Source organism: Mesoplodon bidens (assembly GCF_964165515.1).
Source record: "Mesoplodon bidens genome assembly, chromosome: 3".
Lineage (NCBI taxonomy): Eukaryota > Metazoa > Chordata > Mammalia > Artiodactyla > Ziphiidae > Mesoplodon > Mesoplodon bidens.
This window is the reverse complement of record NC_138178.1, coordinates 176,900,760-176,916,001: the sequence shown is the minus strand read 5'-3', so window position 1 is coordinate 176,916,001 and position 15,242 is coordinate 176,900,760. Positions and strand designations below refer to the sequence as shown.

General features: G+C 47.5%; 1 protein-coding gene across 1 annotated transcript; it reads left to right on the top strand.

Annotated features, from left to right (window-relative positions):
* The first annotated feature begins 2,676 nt into the window (after window positions 1–2,676).
* LOC308614183 (ras-related protein Rap-2a-like) lies at window positions 2,677–4,329 on the top strand. The gene has a single exon (XM_081228400.1). The coding sequence runs from the start codon at window positions 3,098–3,100 to the stop codon at window positions 3,698–3,700; it is 603 nt and encodes a 200-aa protein (XP_081084526.1). The 5' UTR covers window positions 2,677–3,097; the 3' UTR covers window positions 3,701–4,329.
* Window positions 4,330–15,242: the final 10,913 nt, after the last annotated feature.

Here is a 15,242-nt window from a genome sequence, read left to right as displayed (position 1 = left end):
ACTGCTGCTGCTTGGAATGCTTCTGGAGCTCACTCAACCTACCTGGCACATGTGCACACATGGAAGAGGGAGTTTGCAGGGCAACCCTGGAGCAATGAGGAATGGGTGCCAGTGGACACACGCTCCCCTCGCTTCTGTGCATCAGTGGACAATTCTTATGTTCATTCTATACTGCTCCTCAAGTATTCCCACAGCAGTGATAACTCAACAGTGCACCTGGCATAAGATTCCCCCGTCCCTGTTTCTCTTTTCCAGGCCCCCATTCCTGATCCCTGTGATCACTTCCAAAAATAAACTATTTGCCCACAAGACCATGTCCCATGTCATAGATTATGCTTTGGGAGGGAACCTGAACTAAGAGAGTTAGTACCAGAAGAGGCTGTAGAAAGCAGAACATTGGGAAAGAATTCTAAGATACGTCACACACCTTTCAGACCCCGTTGTAGGAACCTTACTGCTGGTGGTAAGCTTTGGCCTGTGGCACAGTTACAGTGACTCACTAGGGGTGCATTAGGATGTCATGCATATGGAACGTAAAGCATGGGCCTACATGGTAGCGGTGGTCCTTTAATCGAACTGAGGGAAGGGTAAGAAGAAGGACTGTGGGTCAGGCTGACTTTTGTTAAAGGCTTTAAAAGCCTCAAATAATAATGACAGGCTCAAACCGGCCAACTATCAATTTAAGGTGCTCTGTGACTGTCCGGCAGCCTCATGGCAACCTGAAGAAACCCTTATCTCCTGCAGGCACAGGTCACTGTACGATGAAAATTGGTCCAGGATTATTCACATCTCTGAATACTGTTGGTTTTATTTTCTCTTCAGCCATGTTTAATCTCCTGTTTAACCTATCAGTGGGTGTTTTGTGTTAATTAAAATAATAAATGATTATATTTTCCATTTCTAGAAGGTTTTTTTTTTTTTGTCTTTTTGGGGGAGGAGAATCTCTTACAAACTACTTGGCCACAGTCTCTTGTCCCTTGCTCATATTTTTAAGCTTTTATTTCTTTAAACACATACATAATTATTTTGTGTGTCTGATAACACTAATATCTGCCGTTTTCTGGATGCGATTTTGTTGTCTGGTGCTTCCAGTGGCTCTCACTCAGAGTGACTTTGTTTTTCCTTGTGCATGTGTGACTTTTTTTTTGACAGCGAGTCCCCTATTTCTCTCAAAAGTTATCCATGGGGAGTTGTTGCAACCTATATGGAACTTGCGTTTCTCCAGAGAATGTTTGCAGTTTATCCTTTTCTAAAAATTGATTCTTAGTTTTGTTACTTTGCAGTCAGAGAATAAGTCTCGTAAGATTTCTCAATTTAGAAATCAAGTTGTCTGTTGTAATAAGTATATAATTAACATTATACATTAAGGATGTTCCATGCACTGTTTATAGAAAAGCACATTCTGTAGCTGACCACAGACACCGAGGTGCAGGATGTCCTATTGTCACTTAACCTTTATCTCTGAGTCTGTGCTGCCAGGGAGCCGGGAAATTCCGGCTCGGTCAGTTTTGCGGCCCTGCTCTCTCAGGGCTGCACCGGAATGAGGGAGATTCAGTGGTACCCCAAGCCTAGGGACAGGGACAAGGTGTATATCTCATCTCCACTTCCAACCCAGGCCTGCAGGCCCCCTGAAGTCCTAAGGCACCTATTAGTGCCTGAAACAGACAGTGGGGGAGTTTACTCAGGTGGACAATCCCAGAATTTCTGTCCAGCCCCCTCTGTCCCTACACAGCCTTTCTGCTCCGACATCAAGGAATAGCAAGAAGGTTGTGTAGCTGGAGAACAGAAGCTTGAGAGAGACTGGGGCACGGGAGTCAGACCTGGGGGAGCCCCTTTATAAGTAGGGTGATACAACTGCTGAGCCTGCGCTCTACAGCCTGCGAGCCACAACTACTGAAGCCTGTGCGCGCCTAGAGCCCATACTCTGCAACAAGAGAAGCCACCGCAATGAGAAGCCCCCACTAGCTGCAACTAGAGAAAGTCTGCGTACAGCAACGAAGACCCAAGGCAGCCCAAAATGAACGAATGAATGAATGAATAATAAAATAAAATAAAATAAAATAAAATATAAGTAGGGTGATAAGCCCCGTTTCCCGGGGCTTTTCGGTTTTTGCCTGCCGCTGGGTGAATGGGTTCATGCTTTCATTGTCAGGGTTGGGTTGGAGTTATGCGGTCACTCTACTCTTAGATCAGGAGGGCCCAACAGAAAGCCAGGGAGGGTTTAAGTGGGGGAGTGAAATGTGATTTACATTTTATAAAGTTCCCCTGGGCTCTGCTCAGTGACAAGAGGGCGCTGGCGGGGGCCAGAGTGAAGGCAGGGGCACGAGGGGCACAGAATGGGTGCCAGGAGCGAGCAACTTGGGGCCCTCGGTTGAAGCTCCCTCACCGGTTCCCCCTTCCATGGGGTCCTCCCGGCCGGGAGAGGTGCCCCAGCGGCGCAGGCCCACCAGGCCTGACCTTGAGCGAGGCCAGTCTGGCTTCCGGCCACGAGACTGGATCTGAAATGGTGGAGAAATGCTGCTATTTCCCGGCTGACGTGGAAGGGATCAGGTTACCTTCTGGTCCCCCGGGCGGAGCGGGCTCTCCTAGGAACGGGTGGCAGGGAGCGGGGACTGAGGGAGGGGCCACAGCCGGCAGGCCGACGGGGTGCGGGGGAAAGGCGGAGCGCGGCCTGGCAGCTCGGGACCGACCGGAGAGGGAGGCCGGGACGTGGAGCTGGTAGGGGGAGGCCGGCGCCAGACCGCCCGGGCCGGGGGCGGGGCAGACGCTGCGCCAGGCGCGGGAACCAGGGTCCGGAGAGGGGGGCGGGGGGGCCCCGTCCTGGAGGCGGGGCGGGTGACCTCTGAGCCGCAGGGAGCATATCGGGGCCGGGCGGGGGCAGGTCTGGGCGCGACGGAGGACGCCCACCCCGGCCCCGACGCCGGAGCCAGCGCGCCAGGCCCCCGGGGTCCCTCCCCTCTGCTTTCGTCCCCGCCCCTCTCCCCCCTGCTTCTCCCTCCCTGCCCCGGCCCCCACGCCCCCCGCGGCCCCGGCGGCCCGGCCCCCGCCTCCGCGCGCCATTCCTCCGGCTGCGCGTCCAGCCAGCCGCGCCTAGGCCATGGCGGGCCTGGGGCCGCGACCCTCCAAGAGCTACCGAGTGGTGCTGCTCGGCAGCGTGGCCGTGGGCAAGACGGCGCTCGCCACGCAGTTCGCCTGCGGCAGCTTCCCCGAGCAGTGTGAGCCGTCGGTGGAGGAGCTCTTCAGCAAGGTGATCGAGGTGAACGCGGCGCCCGCCCTGCTGGAGATCGTGGACACGGTGGGCGCCGAGCACCTGGTCACCCTCAAGGACCTGTACATCAAGAACAGCGACGGCTTCGTGGTGCTCTACAGCGTGTGCAGCGAGGCCTCGTTCGAGGCTGTGCGGCCGCTGCGGGAGCGCATGGGCCGGCTGCGGGGGCCCAAGGCCGTGCCGCTGGTGCTCGTGGGCACCAAGGCCGACCTGGACGCCCAGCGCCAGGTGCTGACGGCGCGGGGCCGCGCGCTGGCCCGCGAGTGGCGGTGCCCGTTCCTGGAGGTCACGGCCAAGAGCAAACTCATGGTGGACCAGGTGTTCACGCAGGTGGTGCGCGAGATGGAGGCCCTGGCCCCGCCCGAGGAAGAGGTTCCGGCCGTCCCCACCAACGCGCAGGAGACGTGGCCATCGGAAAGGTTCATCGGCTGATGTGCGAACGGTTCATGATTACTGCATTCATCGCTTTTCTTGATTTCTGAAGCTCACTTTACTCCTCTGCCTTTTTGAAGAAAGTTATCCAGCTGTAAACAAGTGGTTGCTTCTATATATTGACTCAGATCGGTGCTTCAGACTGTCCAGAGCTTCTTAAATATTTTGTCGAAAACTTTGTTTACCTCTGACAGTGCTGGAAGAAGAAATTAAAAATCGATTTTTTTTTTCCTGTATGGAGAGAGTATTACCCTTTTCTTCGAGTGGGATTTGTTGCAGGATTTTTTTTTTTTTGGTCATAATTAACACCTTCAAATGTCATCTGACATTTGACATTGATTGAGGAACATGACCTAAATCGAAGCTTTCCAATCCATGAGGCTTTCATGTGTTCCCCTCTCATTTACAGCCTTGAATTGCAGCAGTAATATTTTCCTCTCTGCGTATTTCTAAATATAGTTATGACATACATAGCATTGGTTTGAAAGGGATATTGTATACCCTGGGAGGGGAAAAATCAACTGTGTACTCAGGCAAAGATAGTTCAGCTCTGCCTTCAGTTTTGTAATTGACATCTAGTCGATTTCTGCATCTGTAAATTAAGTGAAAATAAAATGACTCTCGAAGTTGATAGTTTTTAATATCTGTCTTTCTAGAACCTAAAGCTACAATTCCTAAAGTTTCCATACACCGTATCTTTGCTTTTCAGTTATTTTCCCGGAGAAGTTAGTTGCTAGGGTGAAAATGGCACCACATCTTTTTGTGTTTTTGCAGAAGTGCTTTCTGCAGCTAGTGTTATTGTCCTTGTCACTTGCCAGAGTCGGATATGTTGTCTGAATACCTGCCTAGTTTAACAGTGACAAGGGTACTGAAATAGGAGCAAAACGTGAAGAATCTTTTTGCATAGTTTTCACATAACGATAGAAGAGACTTTTCTTGTACTGGTTTAAAAATATTATTGTTTTATAATTTTAAAAACTGGTCTTTGATATGAGTTGCTTGTGTTTATTTGCACAAGTTAACAATTTTACCTCAGCCGTTGCAACAAAATTTTCAAATTTAGGAACCTAACTTAGCCATTTAAGCAAACTTGTAAAAATAGTAAACAAGAAAGCTCCATGCCTGTGATCTGAAATAATTTTGTTAAAGGAAAGTTATCTATAAGGTGATGGTTATACAAGGCTCTGGGAGTTTTATTTATATTGTATATGATGTTTGACTAGAAGAATGGATTTTAACACAAAAAATGTATTTTAGAACTTAACAGTTCCTGAGAGCCAGTTCGCCCCCCAGGAGAGGGCTAGGCCGGGACCTCCCCTGTCTTTTATCCCTTTCTCTTTCCCCTGGATGTTGGGGGCCGGGGCAGTTGGGGTGCTTACTTTTGAAGCCTTGAAACCCCGCTAAGTCACTACTCTCTGACCCTCTGTCTTCTGGGGTCACTCCTGGCAGCATTACCTCACACCCTTTTCCGGAACCATCATTTCTCCAAGGGGACGGTTCAAACACAGGGAGGAGGGGAGGGGGCGGTGGCGTGGTGGGCAGGCAGGAAGCATCTCCTGGCCTCAGCTTTGTCCAAAGTTGCCCCCTCCTCCTGCAGAAGCAGAGGTTATAGAGCCAAGACTGTTCCCTGACTGGGTGTGGGCGGTGCAGAGAAAGCAGGGGGTGGGGCTGAGGTGGGCGGGTGAACAGCAGCCCCTTCCCAGCCCTGAGAGCTGGGGCCCCAGGACTGCCAGCTGGCGACTCCCCTCGCCCTGCCTGCCCTGCCTTTCTGACTCTACCTGCCTATGCTGAGGCCTCCGGGGAGGTTCTGTGTCCCTGGATCCCAGGCCCTCTGGATATCAGGCCTGATCCAGGAAAAAATACACAAATAGCCATTTCTTCCTTTAAATTACTAGAACCATCTCAGACTACCACTCAGATCCAAGTGTTGGCTTACAGCCCAGGGGTGTTCCTGACTGACTGGTCAACACAGGAATGATCGGGCTCACGTGATCAGCTCCTGTGACCTCAGGAATATGTATGAAGCAGCTTTCTGGGTGTAATATGCGCCCCCCCCACACACACACATAAAATTAAAGACCCAGACACTAATTTTCTTTCTCTTCCTGCATTTCTAATTTCTAACCTATGCATGTTATTTACAAGTTTCCTGCAGTCCCTCTGGCCTCAACTGAGGCCTAAATAACTCTACGGTGAATTTGCAAGTGGCCGATATGACCACTTGTCAGGGTACCATGTTACCCGGAAGCACTGTGCCCACGTAGAGGGACCCATGAAACTGTGGCAGCCAACCTGATAGCTCCAAAGTGGTGTTCAAATCACAAGCCCATTGTTTAGCACTGGGGAATATGAAGCTGGTTTCCAAAGAGTGTGGAACATTCACTTACCCACAAGCAGGGTGAGTGCTTCTGATTCTCCAAATGCCCTGCAACTCAGGACACGGATAGACCTTTTTCTCACCAGCGTGTTAGGGTTCAGTTTGTATTATTCAGATTTGCTGGCGATGCTGAGATTTTTTTTTTTGGCCTTGCTACGTGCCTTGCGGGATCTCAGTTCCCTGACCAGGGATCGAACCCAGGCCATGGCAGTGAAAGCGCTGAGTCCTAACCACTGGACCACCAGGGAACTGGTGATGCTGAGAGTTCTTTTGGAGGTTTTTATTTTTATTTCTTTATTTAAATTTCTTTAAAAAATTTTTTTATTTATTTAGTTTTGGTTGCGTTGGGTCTTCGTTGCTGCGCGCGGGCTTTCTCTAGTTGCGGCAAGCAGGGGCTACTCTTTGTTGCGGTGCGCGGGCTTCTCACTGTGGTGGCTTCTCTTGTTGCGGAGCACGGGCTCTAGATGCGCGGGCTCAGTAGTTGTGACACACAGGCTTAGTTGCTCCGTGGCATGTGGGATCTTCCCGGACCAGGGCTCGAACCTGTGTACCCTGCATTGGCAGGCAGATTCTTAACCACTGCACCACCAGGGAAGCCCCTGGAGGTTTTAAAATGACATTCGAGTTCCTCTTCTGTGAAATGCCCGCTCTTTCTGCCTGCTTTTAAACTTGTGTGATCTGTCCTTTTCTTCTTGGTTCTTGGCCTCTGAGACACCCACAGTGATCCCTATCTCCTGGTTCTCATGCCTTTGTGTGGTTCCCTCCCCTTGAGTGTGGGCAGGACCTAGTGACTCTCTTCTAAGGAATATAACATAACAAGAGTGATGGGGTGTCATTTCCAAGATTATGTTCCACCCCTGCGCAAGGATGACACGCAAATTTGTGAAGCGTTGTATATTTTTTAGTCTTGGAAATATTAAATATGATAGGTAAAGTAAAAGTTTTAAAAAACTCTAAAGAAAAAAAAAGATTATGTTCCAGAAACACTGATTTCTATTTGCTCACCCACTCTGTCTCTTTCTAAGAGCCCTTGTTCCGGGAAAAGCAAGCTGGCCCGTTGTGACTAGCTCAGTGGAGAGCACCTTGTAGCAAGGAACTGATGTCTCCAGCCCGCAGCCAGAGAGGCTCTGACACCCACCAACAGCCTCATGAGGGAGCTCGGGAGGGGGATGTTTTCCCAGTTGAGCCTTGAGATGACAGCCACCTCAGCTGACCCTTTGCTGTGGCCTGTGGGAGACCTTGAGCAGAGGACGCAGCTGAGCCACAGAAACTGAGATGACACCTGTTCCTTTTGTACCCCACTATGTTCTAAGGTAACTTGTTCCGCAGCAACAGAGAACTCACACAGCGTTTTGGTAACTGGAAATGCGGTGCTGTCAGACAAATGCCTAAACGTGCAGGACTGGCTTCGGAACCAGGCTGCGGGCAGAGGCCAGGAGGATTCTGAGGACTGTTAGATAAATGCTACATAACCATGGACAGACCATCAGGGGAAAGCTGGACTTTGAGGATGCTGTCAGTGAGGGTTCAAAAGGAGGTGAAGAACAGGGCTTCCTGTTATGGGATGGCAGAAAGCTTAGCAGCTGTGTGCCAAATCTGTAGTTAAATGGAGAGCCCGAAAGGTGCCCACTGTTTTTTAATAGGGCTTTTTTATTATTTACTTATTTATTTTTTTATTTTTTTATCTTTGGCTGCGTTTGGTCTTTGTTGTTGCGCGCGGGATTTCTCTAGTTGTGGTGAGCGGGCTTCTCATTGTGGTGGCTTCTCTTGTTGTGGAGCAGGGGCTCTAGGGACACAGGCTTCAGTAGCTGTGGCACATGGGCTCAGTAGCTGTGGGTCAGTAGTTGTGGCACATGGCTCAGTAGTTGTGGGCTCTAGAGCGCAGGCTCAGTAGTTGTGGCCCACAGGCTTAGTTGCTCTGTGGCATGTGGGATCTTCCCGGACAAGGGCTCAAACCCGTGTCCCCTGCATTGGCAGGCGGATTCTTAACCACTGCGCCACCAGGGAAGTCCCTTGTTTGTTTGCTTGTTTTCTGGCTGTACCACGTGGCTTGCAGGATCTTAGTTCCCTGACCGGGCCCCAGCAGTGAAAGTGCTGAGTCCTAACCACTCAACCACCATGGAATTTCCCAAAAGGTGCCCATTGAAATTCATGATCTAGCTGGTAGATTTCCAAGCAAAGTGCAGAAGTTGCTGTCTGGTTTCTTCTTGCTGCTTATAGTAAAATGTGAGAAGAAAGAAATAAGAAAGAAAGAAATTGAGAGAACTGGTAAACAAAAAGGAACAAGTACTTGATGGTTTTGAGAATTACCAGTTTCTCCAAATGGCAAAAGGGGCTAAAATTAAGAAATGACTTCCAAGTGGATTTCAAATCCAGAAGAATTGGTCTAAAAATGAAGCCAAGGGTGTGACTGTAAGAGCTTTTACTAAGACCTCAGAAAGTTCAAAGTTGATACCTCAGAGTACTGTTCAGTCACACAATGGGTCTCTTGAGAAGACTGAGGTGAGCCCACAAATCCTCCCAGTCAAACAACAGGGCCTAGGTATTGCTCCTCAGACAAGTCAGTAGGAGCCCAAGGTGGAGCAGGGCTTATCTCAAAGACTTTTGTGGGTTTATCTTTTCTCTAATGGAGTTAGCCTCAAATCATAGGTGATCCACAAAGTTTTTGAAAGAATTGTATCAGCAAAAGCACTACCAGCTTGGACTAAAAGACACAGAGCCAGTTCAAAATGAACGGAGATTTTGGAATCACCCCTCCCCATCCCCGGTCACCCAAAATTTTACTGGAAGGAAGCAGGCTGAGAAAACTACTTGGTTTCAAACATGTGCTATCTTTCATTTTAAAAAAATAATAATTTTTTTAAAAAATAAAAGGATGACTCAGAGGGTAGAATAAAGAGCTCAGAGGACAAAGCCCGAAGCAGTGGAGGATTATTTCCAGGATTAAGACCAAACCAAGGAATTTCTTGGCTGGGTTTCAGAATTGCTATGGACTGGTGACTCTTTTGTGTTTCCCATCTGCCCCCCTTTTTGAACAGGAATGTCTACAGCAGCTCTCCTATGCCAGTTGCACCATTGTATATGCGGGGTATGTGTGGCAGGGGAGAGGCGGATAAGCTTTCTCTTAGTTGCATGGATCTACAGGCCAAGAGAAATTATATTTGAGCAGCTGTTTACTTAAGGAACTACACCAGAAGAGCCTCATCCTCACTAGACTTGATTTAGATGACAAGATTATAAACTTTAAGCTTATCAAACATGGATGATTACTAATCCGTTTTATAATGTTAAACCAACATTGCATTCCTGAGATAAACTCCAACTGGCTGTTATTTGCTATAAATTTGATACATTTGATAAGTCGGTTTTCCTAAGATTTTGCTTCATAAATTTGCCTCTGTGTTTACGAATGAGACTTGCCTATAGTTTTCTTATACTGCACTTGTTTGCATTTGGTATCAATATTAGGTTAACATATACAAAAACGCAGTGGGGGACCAGTCCCTCTTTTTCTAGTCTCTGTAGGTTCTGTGTGAGATTGAAATGATCTGTTCTTTCAATATTTGGCAGGTATTGCTTGTAAATCCATTATTTTGAAAAGATTTCTAATGTATTTCATTGTTACAGGTTTTACATTTTCTTCTTAGTTTCCTAGTTTGTATTTTTCCAGGAATCTATACATCCTATGTCTTTTCAAATGTATTGGCATATAATTGTTCATAACAACCTCTTACAAGATTTTGAGTAACCTTAGCATCTCTGGTTACATCCTCTGCTTTGTTCCTAATCTTGTTTATTTATGCCCTCTTTCTCGCTCCAGTTCTTTCTCTAGTTCCTTCTCTACCTATCTTTGGTTTACTCCAAAATTCACAAAAGAAAAAGTCGATACATTCTCAGAAGAGATTCTAAGATGAGTTTAGCATGCAGGACGCACATTAAGAGACGCTTTGGGGAACGACAGCTATTGAAGGAAGGGAAGGGAAGTAGGAGGGCAGAGGGAGGAGTTGAGCAATGCGACCATGACAGTGGCCCCAGCCAACCCCACAGGGGTCTCCGAACTAGCATGGCTCTTCAGGTGTTCTGAGTTGGGTAAGAGTGGCCAACCATCAGGTCAGTCACTGGATGTGTGATATTGAGCAAGCCTGCTCTATACGCTGAGGTAGTCCCTGATTGACAGCTGAAGTCTGTCCATCAACAGCCCTCCCAGCAGCTGAGACAACAAGCCTGTTGAAGGAGAATCCGGGCAGCGCCTCTGCAGTCCTTCACGGCAATGGTGGCATAAATAAGCCAGATCTTTATTCTCCTTGGTTTGCTTCCAGTCTAGCTAACTCATGCCTCAAGTTTTTCTTTCTTATGACTTTGCTAGAGTGAGCCTGAAGCAGCCAACACATGCTACTTACTCGTTTTTTTTTCTAACTGCTTCATTTACTATATGTACCAGTCAATTCAGAAGAAGGAAACTAGACTAATTATTTCAACAGAGAGAATTCAACATAAAGAATTATTCACCAGGTATCAGAAAACTGAAAAAGCAAAAAGGCGACAATAATTTATCTCAGAGCTGGTATTTCAGGAAGCAGCGACCATGCCCAGTGCTGGGGGAACAAAGGGAAGAGGCTGAGATTACTAAACTTTAGAAGCTTAGAGAAGGGATCCTGTAGGAACCGAGAGGCAGGCCTCTGAGGAAGGGCCATGCCTGATTTGTGCCGGTGCCTCAGTAGCTGGATGGAGGGGCCTCAAGAGCTGAGGTCCAACATCTCTGAGGAGAGGGCGCCAGGGCGCTGGTGCTGGTACTCCAGAGGAGGATTGCAGTGAGGCTGGTTCTAGAAATGTGGGAAAACTGCAAACCGGAATCCACTGCTGCTGTTGAAATCACCTGCTACACTCACAGTGAAGCACCATTTCACTGGCAAACAGAGAAGAATGAGTGCATTTTCCCTCCTCCAGCTTTCCGATTGACATCCATTTCCTACTTTGGTGAGATGCCAACAGGCAGCTAGTTGGCAAAGGAGAAATGTGTTTGCAGAGACCCTGCCTTAGCATCAGAAAGCAGAGGGTAGGGTTTGAAGGAGAGAGAATAATAGCAGTCCCCCTCTTTGACTGCTAAGCACCCATACATACACTTCTACACACACAACAACAGAAACAACGTTATGCTTCTACTGAACAAGATGTAACTATTTATTCTAAATTGAAAATGCTCTCCCCCTCATCCCAAACCACGGGGGACACAAAGTCCCAAGAGTCATTGCATCCATCACTGGGATACAGTTACAATATCCATCTCTGGACTGCGTTAATGACTCCATAAATTCAGGCCCAGTCCCATATGAATATGCTGTTGCCGAAAGACTAAATTTTAAGGTTCACCACCACTTGCAATCCTTCTATAAAATAATGGGAAGAAGGAGAGAAAGAAGCTATCAGTGATATGCATACACAGCCACATAACACGAAAGGAAGAAAATTTTCATGGCTGCCAGAGGCATTATTTCTGTAACCCATCATGAGGCCATAGTTGATTTTTATTTTTATTTATTTTTTTGCGGTACGCGGGCCTCTCACCACTGTGGCCTCTCCCATTGCGGAGCACAGGCTCCAAACGTGCAGGCTCAGCGGCCATGGCTCACGGGCCCAGCCGCTCCGCGGCATGTGGGATCTTCCCGGACCGGGGCACGAACCCGTGTCCCCTGCATTGGCAGGTGGACCCTCAACCACTGCGCCACCAGGGAAGCCCCAGTATTTGTCTTTCTGTGACTGTCTTATTTCATTTGGAGCAATGCCCTCAAGGGTCATAATGTTGTAGCCTATGTCAGAATTTTCTTTCTCGTTAAGGCTGAGTAACATTCCATTGTATTATGTACACATATACATGTGTATGTATAGACCACATTTTGTTTATTCATTCATCCATCAGTGGACACGCGGGTTGCTTCCACCTTTTGGCTATTGTGAACAGTGCTGCTGAGAACGTGGGTGTGCAAATCTTCTCTTCTGTTTTCAGTTCTTTTGGATATATACTCAGCAGTGGACTTGCTGGACCCTATGGTAATTCTAGGCTTAAGTTTTTAGGGATCACAATCCTTGTTTTCCGTAGCAGTACATCCTCACCAACGCCAGCAGCGCACATGTGCTCCAATTATTCCACATCCTCATGACCACTTGTAATTGTCTTTTTTTTTTCCCCATAGAAGTCATTCTAATGGGTGTGAGGTAATATCTCATTGTAGTTTTGATTTGCATTTCCCTAAAGATTAGTGACATTGAGCATCTTTTCATGTGCGCGGGCTTTCTCTAGTTGCAGCGAGCGGGGGCTTCGTTGCGGTGTGCAGGCTTCTCATTGCGGTGGCTTCTCTTGTTGCAGAGCACAGGCTCTAGGCGTGTGGGATTCAGTAGTTGTGGCTCGCGGGCTGTAGAGCACAGGCTCAGTAGTTGTGGCGCAGGGGCTTAGTTGCTCCTTGGCATGTGGGATCTTCCCGGACCAGGGCACGAACCCGTGTCCCCTGCACTGGCAGGTGGATTCTTAACCACTGCGCCACCAGGGAAGTCCCTTGATAATGTGTTTTGATGCACAAAATTTAAAATTTTTCATGAAATCCATTGTTCAGTTTTTCTTTTGTTGCCTGTGCCAAGAAATCACTGCCGAATCCAAGGCTGCGAAGACTCTGACTTACAGAAACACGGGGTGGGTCTATTCTGCTTGCTGGTCTGTGTTTGTCTTCATGTCAGCATTACACTCTTCTAGGCACCAAAGCATTGCAACAGTTTTGAAATCAGGAAATGTGCCTTCCAACTTTGTTCTTTTTCAAGGTTGCTTTGGCTGTTTGGGATCTCTTGACACTCCATATGAATTTTAGGATGTTTTTTGCTATTTCCGAAAAAATGTTATTGAAATTTTCATAGGGATTGAATTGAATCTATAGATTGTTTTGTGTAGTATTGACATGTTAACAGTATGAGGTCTTCCATTCCATGAACATGGAATGTGTTTCCATTTATTTGTGTCTTTAATTTTTTCAGCAATTTATTGTTGTCTTCATTGTACACGTCTTTTTTTTTTCTAAAGGTCATTTTATTGTAAAACCATAAATACAACACTGACATGAAATCATTTAAGCAACTGATCCTCTCTAACCATTAAAAGGATGTCTTTTTGCCTTGGCATCAACCAACCAGGAAATAATGTTGCAAGAATTCGGCGGGTAGGGGGTGCTGAATTCTGGGCTGAGGCTTTTGGCGATTTAAGGAAACAAGTGGAACCTTCCTCTTCTCCTCAGGAATGTCCCACTTTTGGACAAGGACAGGTAAAAACAGCAACATTTGAACAGCTCAGTTTTAAATTTTATTATTATCTTGTAAAAAAATTTTTTTTCTGTTCCTTTCCTCCATTTGACACAAGTGGAGGAATTCCATGGGCATAGCCTACGATTTCATTTTTTTTTGCTGTAAAATTAATCCCTTGATCAAAGAAATGTTCTGTGGGATAGCATGAAGGTCCATAAGGCGTACTGTAAATCTGTGGATGGTGGTGCTGGCAGAAGCATTACAGGCAGTGAAGGCAAATCCATATCCAGAGTAAATGTCTACCCAGTGAGGGCAAATTGCTGCTCCTTCCACAACAGAAGAGATCTAATGTGATTGACTTTTCACCAAGTGACTAGTTGGTCCCTTGGGAAATGACACCATATTAGGGGCTCAGTATTGGTCTCTGCTGTTACTCAACAGTGATGACAGCCAAATCAGACTTGGTGAGGCAAAGTCCATGATGCTGAGCCCCTTCATAGCCTCTGTCCCTGCTTCCTTGGCTGTTTTGTACATGGGCCCATTGAACAAGCACTTGGATGGATGGCTAAAGAGGCTGAACTGCTATGCGTAGGATGGACTGTCTTGCTCAAGTGATTTATTTAATTTTTTAATTTTTTGGCCATGCCGCATGGCACATGGGATCTTAGGTCCCCACCAGGGATCGAACCTGCACCCCCTGTAGTGGAAGCACAGAGTCTTAACCACTGGACCACCAGGGAAGTCCCTTGCCCAACTGATTCTTGTGAGCCTCCTCTGCAGTAGGTGCCTTTGGGTGGGTATTCACATATGGTAAATTTTCTTCACAGTCTATGCCTATCCAGAGAGGTCCATCCTCATGTCTCCTCCCCAGATCACCTCTTCACCCATCTTTTTTATTTCTTTTAACATCTTTATTGGAGTATAATTGCTTTACAATGGTGTGTTAGTTTCTGCTGTATAACAAAGTGAATCAGCTATACATATACATATATCCCCATATCTCCTCCTTCTTGCCTCTCCCTCTCACCCTCCCCCGATCTTCCAGTCTTGTTTTTTTCCAAGTCTCTGATGATCCAGCCAAGCCATTAGCAACTATCCATGAGCAAACGTACAGCCATTCTTCTAGCCATCTTTCAGTCCAGGCAAAGTGGACAACGATCCAAAAGAATGCTTGAAATGGAGACCACTGGGAAGATTTTCCTTCATCACTCTTTTTTATTTTATTTTATTTATTTATTTTTGGCTGTGTTGGGTCTTCGTTGCTGGGCACAGGCTTTTGCTAGTTGTGGTGAGCGGGGGCTACTCTTAATTGCGGTGTGCGGGCTTCTCATTGCGGTGGCTTCTCTTGTTGTGGAGCATGGGCTCTAGGCACACGGGCTTCAGTAGTTGTGGCACGTGGGCTCAGTAGTTGTGGCTCGCGGGCTCTAGAGCACAGGCTCAGTAGTTGTGGCGCACAGGCTTAGCTGCTCCGCAGCATGTGGGATCTTCCCGGACCAGGGCTCGAATCTGTGTCCCCTGCATTGGCAGGCGGATTCTTAACCACTGCACCACCAAGGAAGCCCCATCACTCTCCTTTAGGGCCACCTCTGAGTGGGACTGTAGAGCCGCAGCCATCCACTCCTGGACCATCTGTAAACCAGGATCAAGGTTTTTCTTCCTCAATCTACTAGTCATAAGGACCTCCCTGTAAGGCCATAGGTGTGGATTGTGGGTGAGGAGACACAGCCTATCAGCACATTTTGACAGACTCTTTAGGTACGTGGTCTACCTTTAAAGGCACTGGACAACAGTTTTACCAAATGTTTTGCCGTGGTAGCACAGGGCTCACCGGCTTCCCAGCCCACCTAGATGCATACTTACACCAAGGGAAAAGCAGCCCCT